Here is an 18,936-nt window from a genome sequence, read left to right on the forward strand (position 1 = left end):
ACCCCACCCCTCCCCTCCCCCCCTCCCCCAAGCCCTCATCACCACCAAAACCCTAAAAGCAGAGCTCATATCACTACTGGGGGGCAATGCCAGCAGCATAGCAGCCACTCAAGGGGACAGCAGGACTGTCTGCTTGAAAAAGGATACCACAAGCTGCTATGTAAGATAACAGCAATAATTTCTGATGTACATAGGCAAGAAAGAATGATGACCTATGCTTTTTTCCCACCCTCCTCTATGCACCAAGGTAGGGCAAGAAGTAGAGAAAGGAGATATGTACCCATTTTAAATAATGTGTTAGGTTTATTCTCTGGAGACATCAGCGTGGCTGACAGCTCAAAAGAGTGGCAATAAGCACTATTGCTAAACATAAATTTACATTATCATCCAGTAAAAAAAAATATTTAATAGCAAAAATCATTCTAATCATAGCAGAAACAGAAACTATGTAGCTGTATGATAATATCTGTGTAATATGGTAGAAATTGCAGAGTTGCATGAAAAATATAGATTGCCCGCATCTTTGACTGATTCACCTGCCCTCTGCCCACTAACTGTTTTGATCAGAACAACTTACATTCTGTAACTTGGGAGTAGTTTTAAACAGCAGCCATTTTCTACACTCTGCTTAGAGCAGGCCGAGTTTAGAAGTTCTCTTTCCAAACTACACAAGCCTAAGGCCCAGGACAAGCAACAGTTTCATACCACATATGATCAAGAACTGTCAAAAAGAAACAGTACTTTGCACTTACTTCCACCCTAAGATCCAAACTTGGTCTCTAAATCTTTGTGTTTGTAGGTATGAAAAAATTTTCTTAGAATTTTTGGAAGTTTACTCCACTAAATCTTTTCCTCTCTTGTTGAAAATTAATTCTTAATATATATGTAATATTAGAGGTGGGACACAAAGTTCATGCAACCTATCCCAAACTTAAGCCAACATCCAGCCTTGTATATGCTATATATATACATATATATAACAAAATTTATGCACTTCTTATAAAATCAACATACCAAATATTCATAAATAGTATTAATTTTCTCAAAGTGACAATAGCATTTGAAGAAACCCTTACTGTTCCACAACTGTATCCTTCTTAGCTTGCTTAAGTGCAGCAATGCCCATGAAGAAATATTTTCCAAGATGAGAGCTTTCTCCCTGCAAGCTCTTTAAGGAAGAGATAAAATCTTTTATTTGATTATATGCAATGTTATGCCTTTATGATATTTTAATATAAGGATAAAAGTAACAGTACTTGTGGTGATGACATTTTTTTTTTTTTTTTTTAAACCAAAATGAAAATGGTAAATCCAGTGTTAATGAAAAATATAAACTAAGAGAACAGAAATTAATTCTGTTCATACAGCACTGGTAGTGTAAGCAAAGACGCAGGAGAACCACTACCAGGTTTGTCCCAGTAAATCAGCACCTCACTGTAGAAAGCAGATGGTGCAACTCAAGTCAGAGACCACTCAGCACTTTACAAATAATGACAGCCTTCACTGAGTAGCGACCCAGCATCTGGGCCACAAGTCAATTAATATCCAGTGACCAATTTAAACGAGGGAGTTGGCCATTAAAGACTAACTTATCAGCATTTGATTACATAACCGCTCCTTCTCCTTCTACAGCATCTACCCCATCCGCCCTTCCAAACAGAGCTCTCTCCACCAACATTCCCACATTCCTACCTCCTCACCCAATGCATGAATGCATCCAGCTCACTCTGTATTCGCATTCCTTCCCTTTGCAATTCGACTACCTATGTGCAAATGGTCTTCTCTCCCCCCCTCATTAAAATACCTCCAAACGCCTTGTCCTCCCTCTTCTTCGGCCTGCAGGTGACTGAGAAGCAGCCTCAGTGTTAATGAAAAATATAAACTAAGAGAACAGAAATTAATTCTGTTCATACAGCACTGGTAGTGTAAGCAAAGACGCAGGAGAACCACTACCAGGTTTGTCCCAGTAAATCAGCACCTCACTGTAGAAAGCAGATGGTGCAACTCAAGTCAGAGACCACTCAGCACTTTACAAATAATGACAGCCTTCACTGAGTAGCGACCCAGCATCTGGGCCACAAGTCAATTAATATCCAGTGACCAATTTAAACGAGGGAGTTGGCCATTAAAGACTAACTTATCAGCATTTGATTACATAACCGCTCCTTCTCCTTCTACAGCATCTACCCCATCCGCCCTTCCAAACAGAGCTCTCTCCACCAACATTCCCACATTCCTACCTCCTCACCCAATGCATGAATGCATCCAGCTCACTCTGTATTCGCATTCCTTCCCTTTGCAATTCGACTACCTATGTGCAAATGGTCTTCTCTCCCCCCCTCATTAAAATACCTCCAAACGCCTTGTCCTCCCTCTTCTTCGGCCTGCAGGTGACTGAGAAGCAGCCTGTGTAAATAACAGGCCCAACTGGAGGCAGAGTGAGCATGAACCTCCCAGCTGGGTGGCTGCCTACTCAGAGTACAAGTGTCTTCTGCCAGGCCAGCAACCCAGCAGTACACACACACACACCTTACAGCATCCAAGCTGCACAGTTCGGTCAACTGGCTGCCTGGTCAGGAGATGCACGTCTTCCTGATGGGCAGCTGCCAAGTCAAAAAATATATGAAGTCTCTGAAGCCACAAAGCATAGCAAACACATAACACCTGAATAAAAAATGCCTTGAGGAAAAAGATACAGCCCTGAGATTCACTTCCACCTGGTAGCCTTCCACAGCAGAATCCTATACAATGCTCCCTTTAAAGTTTCATCTATTAAGGCAATCGAACCAACAACCCTGTACATTTATATTGTTGCTGTATGTTATATGGTATGTGAACAATCCTAACTTTCCCTCATTATTTCCATAATATAAAAAAGGTTTTAATCATATTTATTTTGATGTTGTGAGTGCTGTAAGTTGGCAATGCTACAGCTCACACTATACTAGTGAAATTATAATAAAAATTAGTACATTCTTTGATAAGTTTCTGAAAACAAGAAATAATGGTAACAGCTTTTTGTTTCGCTTACTTAGCTAGATCAGCAGGTAGCTGTGCCCCCCCACCCCAAGCAAGCTTAAATTAATTTAGTCATATAAAAAAAAACCACAACCTGTTGCTTTCATAAACTCTTTAAAAAGAAAACAACCATCAAACCTTGAGTCTGCAACTTTTGCTTACATGCAAAGACCTCCTGAAGACAACTAAAGAAATGAACACTCTGTTTACATCAATTTCAGTATCTTAAGTTTTGAATATATTCTTATTGAGTTGATTTTTTAGTTTCTTTCCTTGCTAAGCAGACACATTTTGTATTAATATACATGGTCCAGATCTTACACATCTGACCTTTGCAAGCACACTGCAGGGCTGACACAGGATGCCACTGATTTCAGCCCAGCTCTGAGGAGGTTTGAGTCTCCCTAAGCAGATCCAGACAGAATTCCGCATGGGCAAAAGTCTACAAACACAGCTCTTACAGCAGACCTAACAGAGGCACAAAGTCACCATAAAACTAACAATATTTTTGCTTTCTACCAGGCACATAAATTTATGGACAATCATCATTTTAAACTGCATTGCACACAAATATCCATACAAAAATATATCAGTACATCTAGGGAAGCTGGGTGTTTGTTTGCAGTTACATACAAAACAGAAGATTATTTTTACGTCACCTTTTTCTTTGATCTTACTTAAGAAGCACTTTCTTCAACAGCTGGACTAACTGTTTAAAATACAATTAAACTGCTTACTAAGAGAATGAAAGCTACTACAGAAAAATGGGATTTATGTACTAGCAATATAAAAATCTAGGAAGAGAAAAAAAAATCTTGTATTAATCTATGACAAAAACCACCTTTCTAGGAAGGTAACTATATTTCAGTAATAACAGTATACTGACTATAGGACATATTAGTGAAAGAATACTGAACATGATGAAGTCATTGTCACCAAGTATTGTATTTTGATTTCTAACCTTTTACACTTTTACTATGATTCCATATGCATTGATTAACATAACGTTCCTAATAAATAACTTCATGTTATATAAACAGAGAAGCACATGCTGTTAAACAGGATAACAAGTTTAGCTAAGTTTGAAGGAAATAAAAGTACTTTGAGCATTTGAAAAACATGCTTACTAAAGGTATTCCAAGCTGTATGGTAGTTAGGGCCCTGTATATTCTTCAAATCCAATTAAACACAGTAATTCACTACAGGGGTCAGCCTTTGCACGTAACTGTGCTCAGAAACAAAATTTTCACTAAAAAAAAAAAAAAAAAAAAAAGCATTTCTATACCTTAGGGTTACAAAATGACCTTGGAAGAACAAGCAAAATGCACACCAGTGCTGCAATGCCTGACTGGGTCTGCAGAGTACCTGAAAGCACATTTTTCAGGTGTGTGAAACACCCTTTAGATATTCGTCTGGATCCTGTGAATTCTGCATGTCCACAGCTGCAAATTTTTTTTTTTCAGGTACCATGGAATCTATTATCGTTTTGCTCTAAAATTCAGTATTTTACTGTTGCTAGGCACCTGACATTTAGTGCTTTATCCTCTTGCCCTTTTACCTGCATACACCTTTTCTTTCCTTCAATTTTCTCTACAATTAGGAATTCATTTGATTACAGTAAATATTCCATGTGCAGTCAATGGTACAGACATCAAGGGGTCAAGGAACAGAAAATTCTGTCCTGCAGTCAAAGACTGAGAAGATGATGATTAGCGGAGAACAAGAGACAAAAAGACCTGTGAGCTAGGCAGCCAGGGTGAGCAGTATTGCAACAGTGAACCCCCCTCAGCCCACAAGCAAAGGAAAGGATTTCTGAATTGGCCCATGCGGGTAACACCATGGAGGCCAAGACAGTGGGGAAAGGATGTCCAGAAAGCACACTCAAAATCTCATTAGAAATAACTAAAATTGAGATTAATCAATTTCCACATTGAACAATGAGTCAGAACTATGTGGATACGTATGAGGGGGAATAAAGGTATCTCACAGTGATACAATAGATTAATACTGCCATGGAATTTATTCCCATTTACCACAGAGAGCATAAGGCTCTATTATGAAGAATATCCTCTAGAGACAAAGTTAAGGTTGCACATTCATACTTAAATGAGGTCATTCCTGATTTTTTCAGGTATTTACTGTGCAACTGTAGCATTATATGAACATATACTATTAAAAATGTGAATTTCTCTAGGTTTTCATAGATGGTATCGGAGGGGAGAAAAAGTGTCCAAGAAACAGTTCTGTAATCTCCAGTGTTTCAAAGCTCCACTCTCCTCCCCAAAATTACAGAGGACATACATAAATTCTGTAACAGGGCACTGGTTACCTGGCCATTGCCTGGACTCTACATCATTTAATCGAGGTCACTAGAACCTAGATACTCGCAAGCAAAATAACCATGTAAGGGAAGAACTGTTCCTAAGTTTATTTCCACAAGTTTTTTTTTTAATACAAATATACTTTCAAAAAACCAAACAAAACCACACACAGTTCTACACCTATCCCAAGCCATAATAATTGTTAACATACTCAGAACATGCTAGATTTACCCCCAAAGTAAACTATTTTCATTAAGCCCCTGTGTGAACAATCCTAACTTTCCCTCATTATTTCCATAATATAAAAAAGGTTTTAATCATATTTATTTTGATGTTGTGAGTGCTGTAAGTTGGCAATGCTACAGCTCACACTATACTAGTGAAATTATAATAAAAATTAGTACATTCTTTGATAAGTTTCTGAAAACAAGAAATAATGGTAACAGCTTTTTGTTTCGCTTACTTAGCTAGATCAGCAGGTAGCTGTGCCCCCCCACCCCAAGCAAGCTTAAATTAATTTAGTCATATAAAAAAAAACCACAACCTGTTGCTTTCATAAACTCTTTAAAAAGAAAACAACCATCAAACCTTGAGTCTGCAACTTTTGCTTACATGCAAAGACCTCCTGAAGACAACTAAAGAAATGAACACTCTGCTTACATCAATTTCAGTATCTTAAGTTTTGAATATATTCTTATTGAGTTGATTTTTTAGTTTCTTTCCTTGCTAAGCAGACACATTTTGTATTAATATACATGGTCCAGATCTTACACATCTGACCTTTGCAAGCACACTGCAGGGCTGACACAGGATGCCACTGATTTCAGCCCAGCTCTGAGGAGGTATGAGTCTCCCTAAGCAGATCCAGACAGAATTCCGCATGGGCAAAAGTCTACAAACACAGCTCTTACAGCAGACCTAACAGAGGCACAAAGTCACCATAAAACTAACAATATTTTTGCTTTCTACCAGGCACATAAATTTATGGACAATCATCATTTTAAACTGCATTGCACACAAATATCCATACAAAAATATATCAGTACATCTAGGGAAGCTGGGTGTTTGTTTGCAGTTACATACAAAACAGAAGATTATTTTTACGTCACCTTTTTCTTTGATCTTACTTAAGAAGCACTTTCTTCAACAGCTGGACTAACTGTTTAAAATACAATTAAACTGCTTACTAAGAGAATGAAAGCTACTACAGAAAAATGGGATTTATGTACTAGCAATATAAAAATCTAGGAAGAGAAAAAAAAAATCTTGTATTAATCTATGACAAAAACCACCTTTCTAGGAAGGTAACTATATTTCAGTAATAACAGTATACTGACTATAGGACATATTAGTGAAAGAATACTGAACATGATGAAGTCATTGTCACCAAGTATTGTATTTTGATTTCTAACCTTTTACACTTTTACTATGATTCCATATGCATTGATTAACATAACGTTCCTAATAAATAACTTCATGTTATATAAACAGAGAAGCACATGCTGTTAAACAGGATAACAAGTTTAGCTAAGTTTGAAGGAAATAAAAGTACTTTGAGCATTTGAAAAACATGCTTACTAAAGGTATTCCAAGCTGTATGGTAGTTAGGGCCCTGTATATTCTTCAAATCCAATTAAACACAGTAATTCACTACAGGGGTCAGCCTTTGCACGTAACTGTGCTCAGAAACAAAATTTTCACTAAAAAAAAAAAAAAAAAAAAGGGCATTTCTATACCTTAGGGTTACAAAATGACCTTGGAAGAACAAGCAAAATGCACACCAGTGCTGCAATGCCTGACTGGGTCTGCAGAGTACCTGAAAGCACATTTTTCAGGTGTGTGAAACACCCTTTAGATATTCGTCTGGATCCTGTGAATTCTGCATGTCCACAGCTGCAAATTTTTTTTTTTCAGGTACCATGGAATCTATTATCGTTTTGCTCTAAAATTCAGTATTTTACTGTTGCTAGGCACCTGACATTTAGTGCTTTATCCTCTTGCCCTTTTACCTGCATACACCTTTTCTTTCCTTCAATTTTCTCTACAATTAGGAATTCATTTGATTACAGTAAATATTCCATGTGCAGTCAATGGTACAGACATCAAGGGGTCAAGGAACAGAAAATTCTGTCCTGCAGTCAAAGACTGAGAAGATGATGATTAGCGGAGAACAAGAGACAAAAAGACCTGTGAGCTAGGCAGCCAGGGTGAGCAGTATTGCAACAGTGAACCCCCCTCAGCCCACAAGCAAAGGAAAGGATTTCTGAATTGGCCCATGCGGGTAACACCATGGAGGCCAAGACAGTGGGGAAAGGATGTCCAGAAAGCACACTCAAAATCTCATTAGAAATAACTAAAATTGAGATTAATCAATTTCCACATTGAACAATGAGTCAGAACTATGTGGATACGTATGAGGGGGAATAAAGGTATCTCACAGTGATACAATAGATTAATACTGCCATGGAATTTATTCCCATTTACCACAGAGAGCATAAGGCTCTATTATGAAGAATATCCTCTAGAGACAAAGTTAAGGTTGCACATTCATACTTAAATGAGGTCATTCCTGATTTTTTCAGGTATTTACTGTGCAACTGTAGCATTATATGAACATATACTATTAAAAATGTGAATTTCTCTAGGTTTTCATAGATGGTATCGGAGGGGAGAAAAAGTGTCCAAGAAACAGTTCTGTAATCTCCAGTGTTTCAAAGCTCCACTCTCCTCCCCAAAATTACAGAGGACATACATAAATTCTGTAACAGGGCACTGGTTACCTGGCCATTGCCTGGACTCTACATCATTTAATCGAGGTCACTAGAACCTAGATACTCGCAAGCAAAATAACCATGTAAGGGAAGAACTGTTCCTAAGTTTATTTCCACAAGTTTTTTTTTTTTAATACAAATATACTTTCAAAAAACCAAACAAAACCACACACAGTTCTACACCTATCCCAAGCCATAATAATTGTTAACATACTCAGAACATGCTAGATTTACCCCCAAAGTAAACTATTTTCATTAAGCCCCTGGGATGTATCCCAAACAAAAAGTTATCCCAACACATTATGACCCAGTAATACACGTTGTTATAGCACATAGTTCCAAAGAACTTTAACAGAGCTTCTCAAAGTTAGTCATATGATTTAGTGATTTACAGAGCTGAGAATCTCTACACGTGGATTATCATGGAAGCATAACAACCTTCGGACTGGGAGGCAGAGGCCAACGTCACAGCACGTAACAATGGAGAAATGCATGCAGCCATAAGTATGACCCATGTAAAACTTCAGCAAACACACACATGAGAAGTCCAGCAAACACTGTGAGAGAAAAGGTCTCTCTGAACCAGAATGATCGCCTTACTATACAGGATTTTTATGTATTTTAGGCAGCTATGGATTGACAAGTAACGCTGTAAATTATTCTAGAAGACTACTAATCGGAACAGTCGCTCCTCCCACACCAATAAAAAAGGAAAATAGTATGAACACAGTTCACTCCTGCAGACAAACGTGCTCCAGTGCATCATTCAACAGAACTCTATTATAATAGTATGCAATCCCTCTTGCAGCATAGTTGGCTTGCTACGATTTATCTGGAGTTAAAATAAAGGCACTATACGCATCCAGTTTAAAGGTAGGAAAACAAAAAGTAGAGAACTCAGTGTCACTACCTTGTTGCTGAAAATCTAATTCAGGTCTGCTTAGACTTGAACTCGTTGCTCCAAGGAGACTGTATTTTAGATCTGATACCTAGCTAACTAATCTAGTACCTCAGGCAAAGCCTAAGCTCACTATTCTGGGTACCATCTTGCTGTTTTATTATCCTTCCTTAAGCTAAGCTTCTTTCTTTCAACTGTTCCAATATTTCTCTGCTAGGTATCCCAAGTTTATTTATTCCCTAAGGAATAAAGATTGTTCTTCCTCTCATCTATGCTATATGTTCTGCTTCTCAACACTGCAGAGGGCAAACAAGCTTATGAATAGTTTTATTTTCCTCATATATTCCTAATTTATATTCATTTTCAAATATTTAAGATATGACATAGAAGCATGAAGAGACACAATTCCTGCATTAAAGAGCTTACAGTCTCACACTTCTCTGTGAGATAGGTAAACAAACATCAGTATACCCACTTTATAAACATGAATAAAAAGACGGCAAATGATTTAACTAAGGCCACAGAATAAATATGTATCACAGTGATAACCAGAAACAAGATCACGTGATGGGATCTCTGGCCTATACCAAATTCCCTCTATGAACTATACGCCTTCTAATAATGTGGACTGGTACTACAGCTACTCCAAGTAGTCCAATTTAAGCTGCAAGGCACCACTCTGACACTCTGAACAAGCATTTTAAAACAAATCACAGCAAAACAACACACAAACAATCCATTCTCCTAAGCTGTTACATACTTAGTTTTCAGTTTTCCAATTCACAGAACATAACATTATCCTGTTTCCTTTTTCAAACAGTGCTTCCTCTGCTATTGATTAAAGAGGAATTTGAAAAGATAGTAAATATTAGTAGCCCCCTTTTATGCATGGTTTAACTAAGGCTCAGGAAGAAGAAATTTGCCTGTCAGAACTGGATTCTAGCACTATAAAAAAAGGCTTTACTGTATTTGGATTTCATTCCTATTTGACATGCACTCTCAAAGTAATGGTCTGAACCTCTTTGTACCTCTAGTGCCTCACCTGTAAAACGTAACAAATTATACTTCTCTATTTCATTACAGGAAGGGGTTAGGAAAGAAAGAAAAAAAGAAAAAGAAAAAAAAAAAAGAGTATGAAAGTCTTATCTATTGAGGTTTAACTGCAAATAAACAAGGTAATTAAAGCCTATTAGCTCTAAAAAAAAAAAAAGTCTGAAACTCCTTTCCTTAGCCCAAGCTTATTCCACTTCACAAGAAGCAATATCCTTGCATTCCATATGCATTCTTGATCTTGTAATATGCTTACCATTTATTCAAACTTAAGATGTTACCACAGCTATTAATAATTTTAGAGCATAAATGAATGTTGATACTGTTTCAGTTGAAGATTAAAAAACGGTCTTAACACGTAAACTTTTCACCAATTATTGAAAAATTCAGTAGGTCCTAAAAGTCACCACAGTTATTATAGTGTTGCCAGAAACTTCCTCTTTGTAGGTTATTAGTTCTGACATATGTCCAGATAAGCTTTCAAGTTAAACAATCAGAATTCTGTATTAAAACTGAAGAACAACATTCACCCCTCCCCAAATAAACCAATATATTTCAGCTTAGCAGCAGTGATTTAGGCCATTTCTAAGAAAAAGCTTGCAGAAAAAATAATCAGGAAGAGAAAATACGTTAACATTCATCACACTAATTTTTCACTATGTTCTTCAGCAGTAAAGAGTTTATCCTCTGAAGTAAGAGCTCCGAAACTTTGATGGAGGCCAAACTCATCTGCATAGGGACTAGTATCACAACATAATTCTATCAAAAAGCAATTTTAAGGTAGCTATGTTTCCTTTCACCTGTTGCTTCCTCCCCTCAGAAGAGGCCTAATGCAAATTTTGTATTATAAAAGTGCTCTTTTCTTTTGAGCAGATTCCCAGCAACTCTGACAAGACAACATCCATTCAAATAAATAACTTCTACTGAGAGACATTCTAAGATTTTTAACAACCAACATATGTAATTCCCCTAAATAAAGCTTCATAGCATGAACAGTAACTCGTCTTGATTGTGAGCAACTAGTCTTGATTGTGAGTATATTGACTGTACAATTACAGTACAACTAAAACAAAATTCCCCCTCCAACTATGTAAAGTATTTGCTTCAGACTTAAAGCAAGGCCTCAGACATCTGACTGAAACATGCATTACAATTCTTATCTGGTGGGGGGAGCGGGAGGGGGGAGGAGGGGGAAATAATTTCAAAAAGAAATCATAAAAATGTCATCCATGCATTTGTTTCCTGTCTTGCCAATGACTGCAGGATATGTGAGAAAATTAAGCACAACAGATTCCACAGGTGAAGTCTGTAGTGTTGCAATAAAAGTCTGTAGCTATGCAAGATGAAAGCCTGCATTACAGTGTTATTCAAGGATGGACAGAACCTGTAAGGTCATCTGGTCCATTTCTCTGCCAGTGCTGGCTCATTACCTATTGCACACGTATTAGTGTCCTGACCAGGCTAGTTCTGAATGACCCATGGTGTGGGTTTCCCCCCTGCTCCTCTAGGCATACTAGTCAGAAGGTATACAGGTATTATCTTGGGGGTGTTTGTGCTGCTACCTGCTCTGAATTTTCTCCCTCGGTTTCATCTCAGCTTACATGTTAACACAGCCTTTTATTTTATTTAAAATTATCTCCCCTTTAAATATTTAGGCCCTTCAAAATGCTTGCAAGATACCATTTCCCCTTCTCACCCAAAACGTTAATTTAGCCAAGCAAAACATATTTACTTCTCAAATCTTTTTTAAATCAATTAGTCACTTCAGCCTTCTTAACATTTTGTTGCTCTTCTTTAAGCTTCTGTTAAGTTGCCCCACCTGTTGCAAAGGCTCTGAAAGCAAAACCCTACTCCAAAAACAGTCTCACAGTTTCATACAAAAAATCATCTCCCTCTTGTTCAATGCCTCTGTGGATGCAACCTAAACTCATTCTGATTTTTACAAAGTCTATATATCATATTGCAAATTGGGGCCTGTTCTTCCTGTCAGAAGCATGCACAAATCCCTTTCATATGAAAGGGAGTTGGGTGCACACAACTGACAGGATTATCAGGCCCATGGTATCACTCCTATCCCTTTTTCAGCAATACTGCTTTCCAGGTTATTCCCTCACAATGAATACCTGTTTTGGATTACTGTCCCTCAACTGTTTTAGCTTGCATTTTCCAAACTAAATCTCATTTGTATTTTCCAACAATGTGCCTTATTTCTTTAGATAACCTTTTCTTTTCTGCTCTGACTTGTGTTTAACTATTCCCACTATCATTGTCTGCTAATGTCACCAGTGTACTAGTCATCTTCTCGTAAAGTTAATCAATCTGGACACTAAATATGCCTAAAATGGCTAAACTTGGATTACTATGTGCATATGTAAGCACTGATGTTACTCTTTTAGCACCTAAAACTGCAGTGACTCACCAAATCCATTCTTTATACTTTGTTCTATTTTTGTTTATGATCCTTCAACCAATTTTTCAATCAGATGACTAGCCATATACATAAGTAATGTTAATGACAGATTTTGAGTTGTATTTGAATTTTAGAAAATACATTAAACATTACTACAGCTACAACTTTCTCTTCATCCACTGGGGCCTTGAACCTGCAATCAGATCTGGCAAGCAAGCCAGTCCTGTACTTCTCCATACTCACTGATGCTGTTGCAGTCTTGGATCCTAATTTTAAACACTGAGCAGGAATAACAAAGAAAACTCTTTTAAAGTAATTTTGCTTGGAAAATTCCAGGCAAAACAAAATATTGTTTCCCTAATATTTCTGCAACTGTTTTACTAGGAACAGAATCCTTTAAATTTATCTAGTTCCTCCAGCTCATGCTTTCTTTTTTTTTCCTTCCCCCCACCTTTTTTTTTTTTAAATAAGAAAACAGTACTATTACTCAATTTCTTAGCTGCATCTTGAAGATCAAATGACTTATAATATCTTATGATCTTTCAAGAACTCCCTCTATTTGTTGTCAATAACTACTTCATATGGTCCTGATTTTTAACTGCTCACACTTTTTCATGCTACTATATATGGAATTTCAGGAAATTCAGCATAATGGCTTGTCTTTATAATAACTTTATGCAACTTCTCATTTATGAGCTGACCTCTTTCCTCTCTACTTGACTTCCCCTTACCTCCATTACTCACCTTTAACTAGTATTAACTCACTTCAGCTGCCTTTACCAGAAGCTTACAATACACACCTGCTTCCCACCTTTCAGAAGTTCTCTGCAGAACTGAGACTTAAACTTATTTTGCCTTACACATAGTCCTTTCACCTAATTTCTCTTTGTGAAGACAAATACCTTTTAAAAGCAAACGGATTTTTAGTTCAGTTAGGGATATTTCATTTGCACATTTGATTTACAAGGTCTCTCAGTCCCCAAGGATAGATGAAGACGCACAACAGAAATAAATGTATCGCTTATGCTCACATGAAAACCAACAGAACCTTATACTAACATATGAGGTCACATCAGCCCAATTCTTTGTAGGACTGTAACCTAATCAACCATTAACATAAAAACCAGGCTACGTTTCGTGTTAACTTTCTTTTCACCTACTGTATGTTTACCAACTAAAAAAAAAAAACGTAAACACATGCCCACATTACTGATGTTTACATTTATTACCCCATATTAAAATATTTTCATTAACATTATAAAATAATCTTTAGAGAAGCATTTAGAAAATGCTTTACTAATTCACCTCAATTGAGATGAAACATCTAATTTGCGCTACATCCAAGGGAATTACACTCTCTGATGCTGTAGAGACTTACAGAACTACATTAACAAGTACAGTCTATCAATGGTTATCGGCACTGTGGCTTTTGACTGCTCACTAAGAACCACAGTGCATAAATTACTTCACCTGTCAGACAGCTCAAAGCAACACAGGCACAAAGTTTGAACGGTTCAGACTTTCCCTATTTTAAATAACTTTTTCCAGTGAGAGAAAAGTGAGGGCAGCGCAAGGGAGAAGGGGCAGATAGGATTGTCTATCATATATTCAAATATCACCTATCATAAAGCCTATCAGAATTATATCAGAAGTTTAAACAATTCACATCTTTAATGAAGCCTAACACACACTCCCAAGGACACCCAGCAAAATTCCACAACAGTCAAAATGGAAAAGTTATTTAAACAAAAAAGACACACCTCACAACTGCCTAAAAAACCCATAACCTGATGACTGTCTCGCAAAACATTCGGTTCTGTCAAGCCAACAGGACTACTGATGTCACACAAATAATTCAACTTCCTAAATTATTTACACAGAATTTTAAGTCAAAATGACAGCATTATTAAAGATAACACAACAAAAAGAGCAAGTGGTCCATGTAGCTTGAGATCTTATCTCAGCAAACATGGTATGCCAGATGTTTCATAGAAAGAAGCAACTTTCATCACAAACCACCACAAATCCAAGTCTGCAAATGTATTCACATAGGTGCACACCACTGAATCTCTCCGAATTCAACAGGGTCCCATCTGCCTTGCAGATCCCTCATTTTACAGGACACAAAAACATACGATTGGGTAAAAATTTGTATAAAAGTTGACAGGCCTCAGTTTGTTTGGCTTTGTTTGCAAAGTCGTTACAATAGTGAGGCCAAGATGATAGTCATACTTGAGACTGAAGAGGAACATTTTTTTCCTAGGGTAACTGCTCAGCAGTTCATTAAAATCTAGCCCTATAAGAAACCTCAGGTTATGTTCTTCAACACAGATAAACAAGACTCTTTTCACAAATGTACCATTAGAGTGTTTTTTCTGTCCCTATAACCAACACCCCCCCAAACCTTGTAAATTGAAGCTAAACAAACGTTAACCTAGCAGAGATACACGTGTACACACAGCCTTATTAGTGCACATGTAAGGAGGTGAACTCAGCTGAGAAACAGTTCACATCAAACTTCGATGATGTGAGAAGCAACAGTAAGTAAAGCAGTAATTTAGAAAAAACAAAAACAAAAGCAAAAACCAAAACAACCACTAAACCCCAATCCACCTCAAAACCAACAACCTTGACAGTTTATGTCAGAATGGCCTAGGTAAATCACAGAGATTATCACAAAACCCAGATATTTTTAAAGATTCTTCATCTTAACTGTTTATCAACTTTTTCCTAAATTCCAAATAAATAAAAAACCTTTCAATTATTTGTATGTAATCATTTATACATATTTTCAGCAACTGTATTTTAAATAATGTCAATACCAGCATGCCAATAATAATAAAAATAACATTTTTGTATGTCTGATTCTAAATTAAAAAGTAGTAAGTAGTATCTTATTAAAAATTAATAGTCATTAGAAGGCTAAATTAACATTAATTGTGGTGACTGTCACAGCATATAAATGCTTTCAAAATACAGATGGAAACACAAATGACATACAACCTTCTACTGCAAAAAGTTAGGCCATCCAAACACTTATAAAATACGTAAATAAAAAGCAAAGGGTAAAACCAAAAAAAAATATAATTTTGCAAATTATATGTAAAATCTAGTCAAGTAATAGACTCAAAAAGCAAAAAACCTCTTTCTATGACCCGACAAATCTTCAGCAACACCATCTCACTATCTACCTCAATACTGGGGGAGGGGGGGCAGGGGGGGAAATCAACAGAGAAGGACATCCTAAAGTGAGCCTCCCACTTCATTCCTAGGCCTGCTAGCAATCATAAACTTTGCTAAAGCTATTAACAATGGTAATTTCTTTTCTTAGTCTGGATCTTAAAGCAATCATATGTCACCACCAAAAAACGAAAAATTCAGTAACTACAGATATCTGACTAAGGTTTTCCAGACATCACTGTAACTCAATAACTGCTCCACTGTGCTATGAACTCTACAGCTTCAAGCTGGAAGTCAATCTAGGACAACCAATAGAAAGTGCACCTGTACAATTACTGCATTTCCTAATTCAGAAGGCCAAACTAGAGACAGATAAAGCTTGTGTGTACTCAGATCCCCAAAACAGAAGTCCAAAAGCCCATACATCTTTTGTACATATTGCACATCTATATTATCATTAATCACAATGAAAAATACCATTTATACAATTCAGAGACAGAAAATTACATTCCATAACCAATGTACATAAAACTTTATTCTAAATGAAATATAATTGTCTATATATAGCATCTAAAACCACTATACACGCAATAATTTTTAAGTATTTCACAGAGAACAATCACCAAGAGTTAATAATTATTTTTTTTTAAAAAAGTCATCTAGTAACTGAAGAGCACCACACTCAGTAATTTAAAATATTCAATATGAACTCCATGCTACCTCAAAAAATAATCTGCATCACAAAAAATAACCTGTATCATTTCAAGGAATGCAATCTTATTTTTAAAAACTGCAGAAATCTACCATTTTTCAAGTAATAAAAAAAAATTACTTAGCTCTTTGTACTCTAAAATAAAAAATAGTGTATGCTGCTAGTAAGTGATAACAATATGATTTATCCCAAGCACTCTACCTTCCTGCAGATGCGTTTTCATTCAATGTCTGACCCCACTGAGCAGTAAACAAGTTTACATATATCAACACATTTCAGTGCTCCAAAAATTATTCTAAGTTTCTGTAACTACAATAACATGATCTCTTAAGTAACAGTCCTTTAGCACCGCCGTTCTAAAACAATCAATAAAAATGGCTCTGACATATAATGTTTATATACTTGGGATCCCCTCAAAGTTTAAGGCTTGCAGATGTAAAATACAAATAAAATTAATTACAAACCAGAAATACCTTTAACTGATCACTGCACCAGACCAGTAAGGAATTACAAGTTCCTTCTGCTTTATTTTACAGCATTTTTAAAGACTAGGGATATTTTTATTATTGCACACCCTGAAAACCAAATATAATCCCACACTCAAAAATACTACTGCAACAGCTTGATAGCACTCACCGCAAGTAATACTGTTTTAAAGCGAAGGCAGCGTTAGAACAACTTCTGGGAAAGTTAAACTCCTCTACAATTTCTCCCCACTGATTCTTCTCTGATACCTGTCAAAAACAACACACAGGCCGAGATACACAACGTACACATAAACACGTCGTTGACAGCGACCACCACAAAAAAAAAAAAAAAAAAAAAAAAAACCCCCACACAAGCTGCCACGAAGCAAATAGATAAATATATAAAAAGAAATAAACACGAACGTATATGGGATTTAGGGCTGTATATTTTACTGACAGTCGGTGGTATTTCCCCTTCGGGAATAATCCCCCTTCTCACCGGCGTTTTACTTCATTTATTTTTTAATATATACATTATTTTTTCCGGGGGGGGCGGCCGGGAGGGCTTGTATTGTTTTGGGGTTTGTTTGTTTTTGTTTTTACTGCCTGGACAATAACCAATCGGGAGTCCCTCTGTCGCCCCCTTTTAAATCCTACCGCGGTCCGTTAAAAACCCAAAGAAGTTTAAAATAATGCGGGGAAGTCTCGGCGGGGGCGGCCCCTGGCCTCCGGGGCGCGGGGGCGCCGCCCCGGGGGGTCCCCCCGAGACAGATCCACAGACACAGAGAGGCCTTTCTTTTGAGGCCTACATTTCTGTCCCTAGCCTTGAAGCCTAAAGATGGCTATTTGATTACACACCGTCTTGGGTGCCCCTTTTGTTATTTTTCTCCGGGAAGGGCTCGGAGGGCAGCGCCCGGCCCCCCCCGGCTGCGAGGATCGTTTCCTAGCCCGTGCTCCGTGCCGATTATCGATGTTAAACATGCCCGCTAATTTTGAGTTGCACTAAAACTGCACTCAGACTCTCTCCTCTCTGTCTCTCCCTCTGAGAGAGAGAGAGACGCGCACGGAGCTGCCACCGCCAGCGAAAGAAACTGCCTCTCGCCCACCGAAGCTCCCTGCGCCCCCCTCGCCTTCTCCCGGGGAAGGGGGGCAGGGGCGAGGGGCTCCGGCGGAGGCGGGGGTCAGAGGAGACTTTTGGGAAGAGGTTAGTGGGAGGGAAACCCAAATTAAAACTTCCACTCACCTTCCCAAATCCGCCTAAAGTGGTGACTCTGGTGTAGAGAGCGTGAAGATCCAGCTCCTTCCCACCCACCACGGGGATCTTCTTAAAAGGAGACCTGCCAAAGGAGATACACACAAAACACCACAACTTGTCAGCTCTGCCCCCTCTTCTCCCCTCGCTGGGGCTGCCGTGTCCTTCAGGGAAGGGGCTGGAAGTTGGATCTGGTCGGTTTAAAAGCCTCCCCCCCTCCCGTTCCATCTCCCCATTTTCCTCACCCTCTGCTGTGGTGAAACTGCCGCAGCTCGTCCAGGAAAGCGAGTCCCTTTCTCCGCTGGTCTGCGTGGCTTTTACCCGTCGAATTTGCCATTTTTGTATTAAAAAAGGTTCTCGTAAAAAAAAAAATCCAATTTAAAAAAAAAAAAAAAAAAAAAAAAAAAAAAAAAAAAAAAAAAAAAAAAAAAAAAAAAAAAAAAAAAAAAAAAAAAAAAGGCCAACAACAACAACAATCCCCGGCTCCTCCTTGTCTTTAAGAGACCCAGGTGCCCGTGCTCGGCCGGGGATCAGCCATGGAGAGGGGCTTGTTTAAAAAAAAGTTTAAAAGGAATAAGGGAGCCCAGAGAGTGTGGTAATTGCGAGTCCTGTCTCCACACAACACACAGGCAAAGAGACAGGGAGGGAGAGGGGCACCTCTCAGTAATTCCTCCTCCCGCTGCTGCTGCCTCTCTCAGCACCACAAACCCAACCGATCCAGCCTGCACATGAGACTCAACATGGTGCTGCTGGATCACACAATGAATTGGGTTACTGTTGTGGTGGGGTGGGGGGGGAGCCGGAGTGAGGTATTGACAGTGTGTGTGTGTTACAGCCGCGGCTCCATGCGATCTCCC

At 38.0% G+C, this 18,936-nt stretch overlaps 1 protein-coding gene across 1 annotated transcript in view; it reads right to left on the minus strand.

Moving 5' to 3' along the window:
* Nucleotides 1–18,468, minus strand: part of ARID2 (AT-rich interaction domain 2) — a 109,486-nt gene extending 91,018 nt beyond the window's left edge. The window contains exons 1-3 of the mRNA XM_009646416.2: nt 18,325–18,468; nt 18,071–18,164; nt 16,997–17,094 (exon numbers count right to left, since the gene is read on the minus strand). Coding sequence (XP_009644711.1) covers nt 16,997–17,094; nt 18,071–18,164; nt 18,325–18,416 — 284 coding nt within the window. The 5' untranslated portion in view covers nt 18,417–18,468. The remainder of the gene's footprint in view (nt 1–16,996; nt 17,095–18,070; nt 18,165–18,324) is intronic.
* Nucleotides 18,469–18,936: the final 468 nt, after the last annotated feature.

This window comes from Egretta garzetta, unplaced genomic scaffold, assembly GCF_000687185.1.
Source record: "Egretta garzetta isolate BGI_Z169 unplaced genomic scaffold, ASM68718v1 scaffold349, whole genome shotgun sequence".
Lineage (NCBI taxonomy): Eukaryota > Metazoa > Chordata > Aves > Pelecaniformes > Ardeidae > Egretta > Egretta garzetta.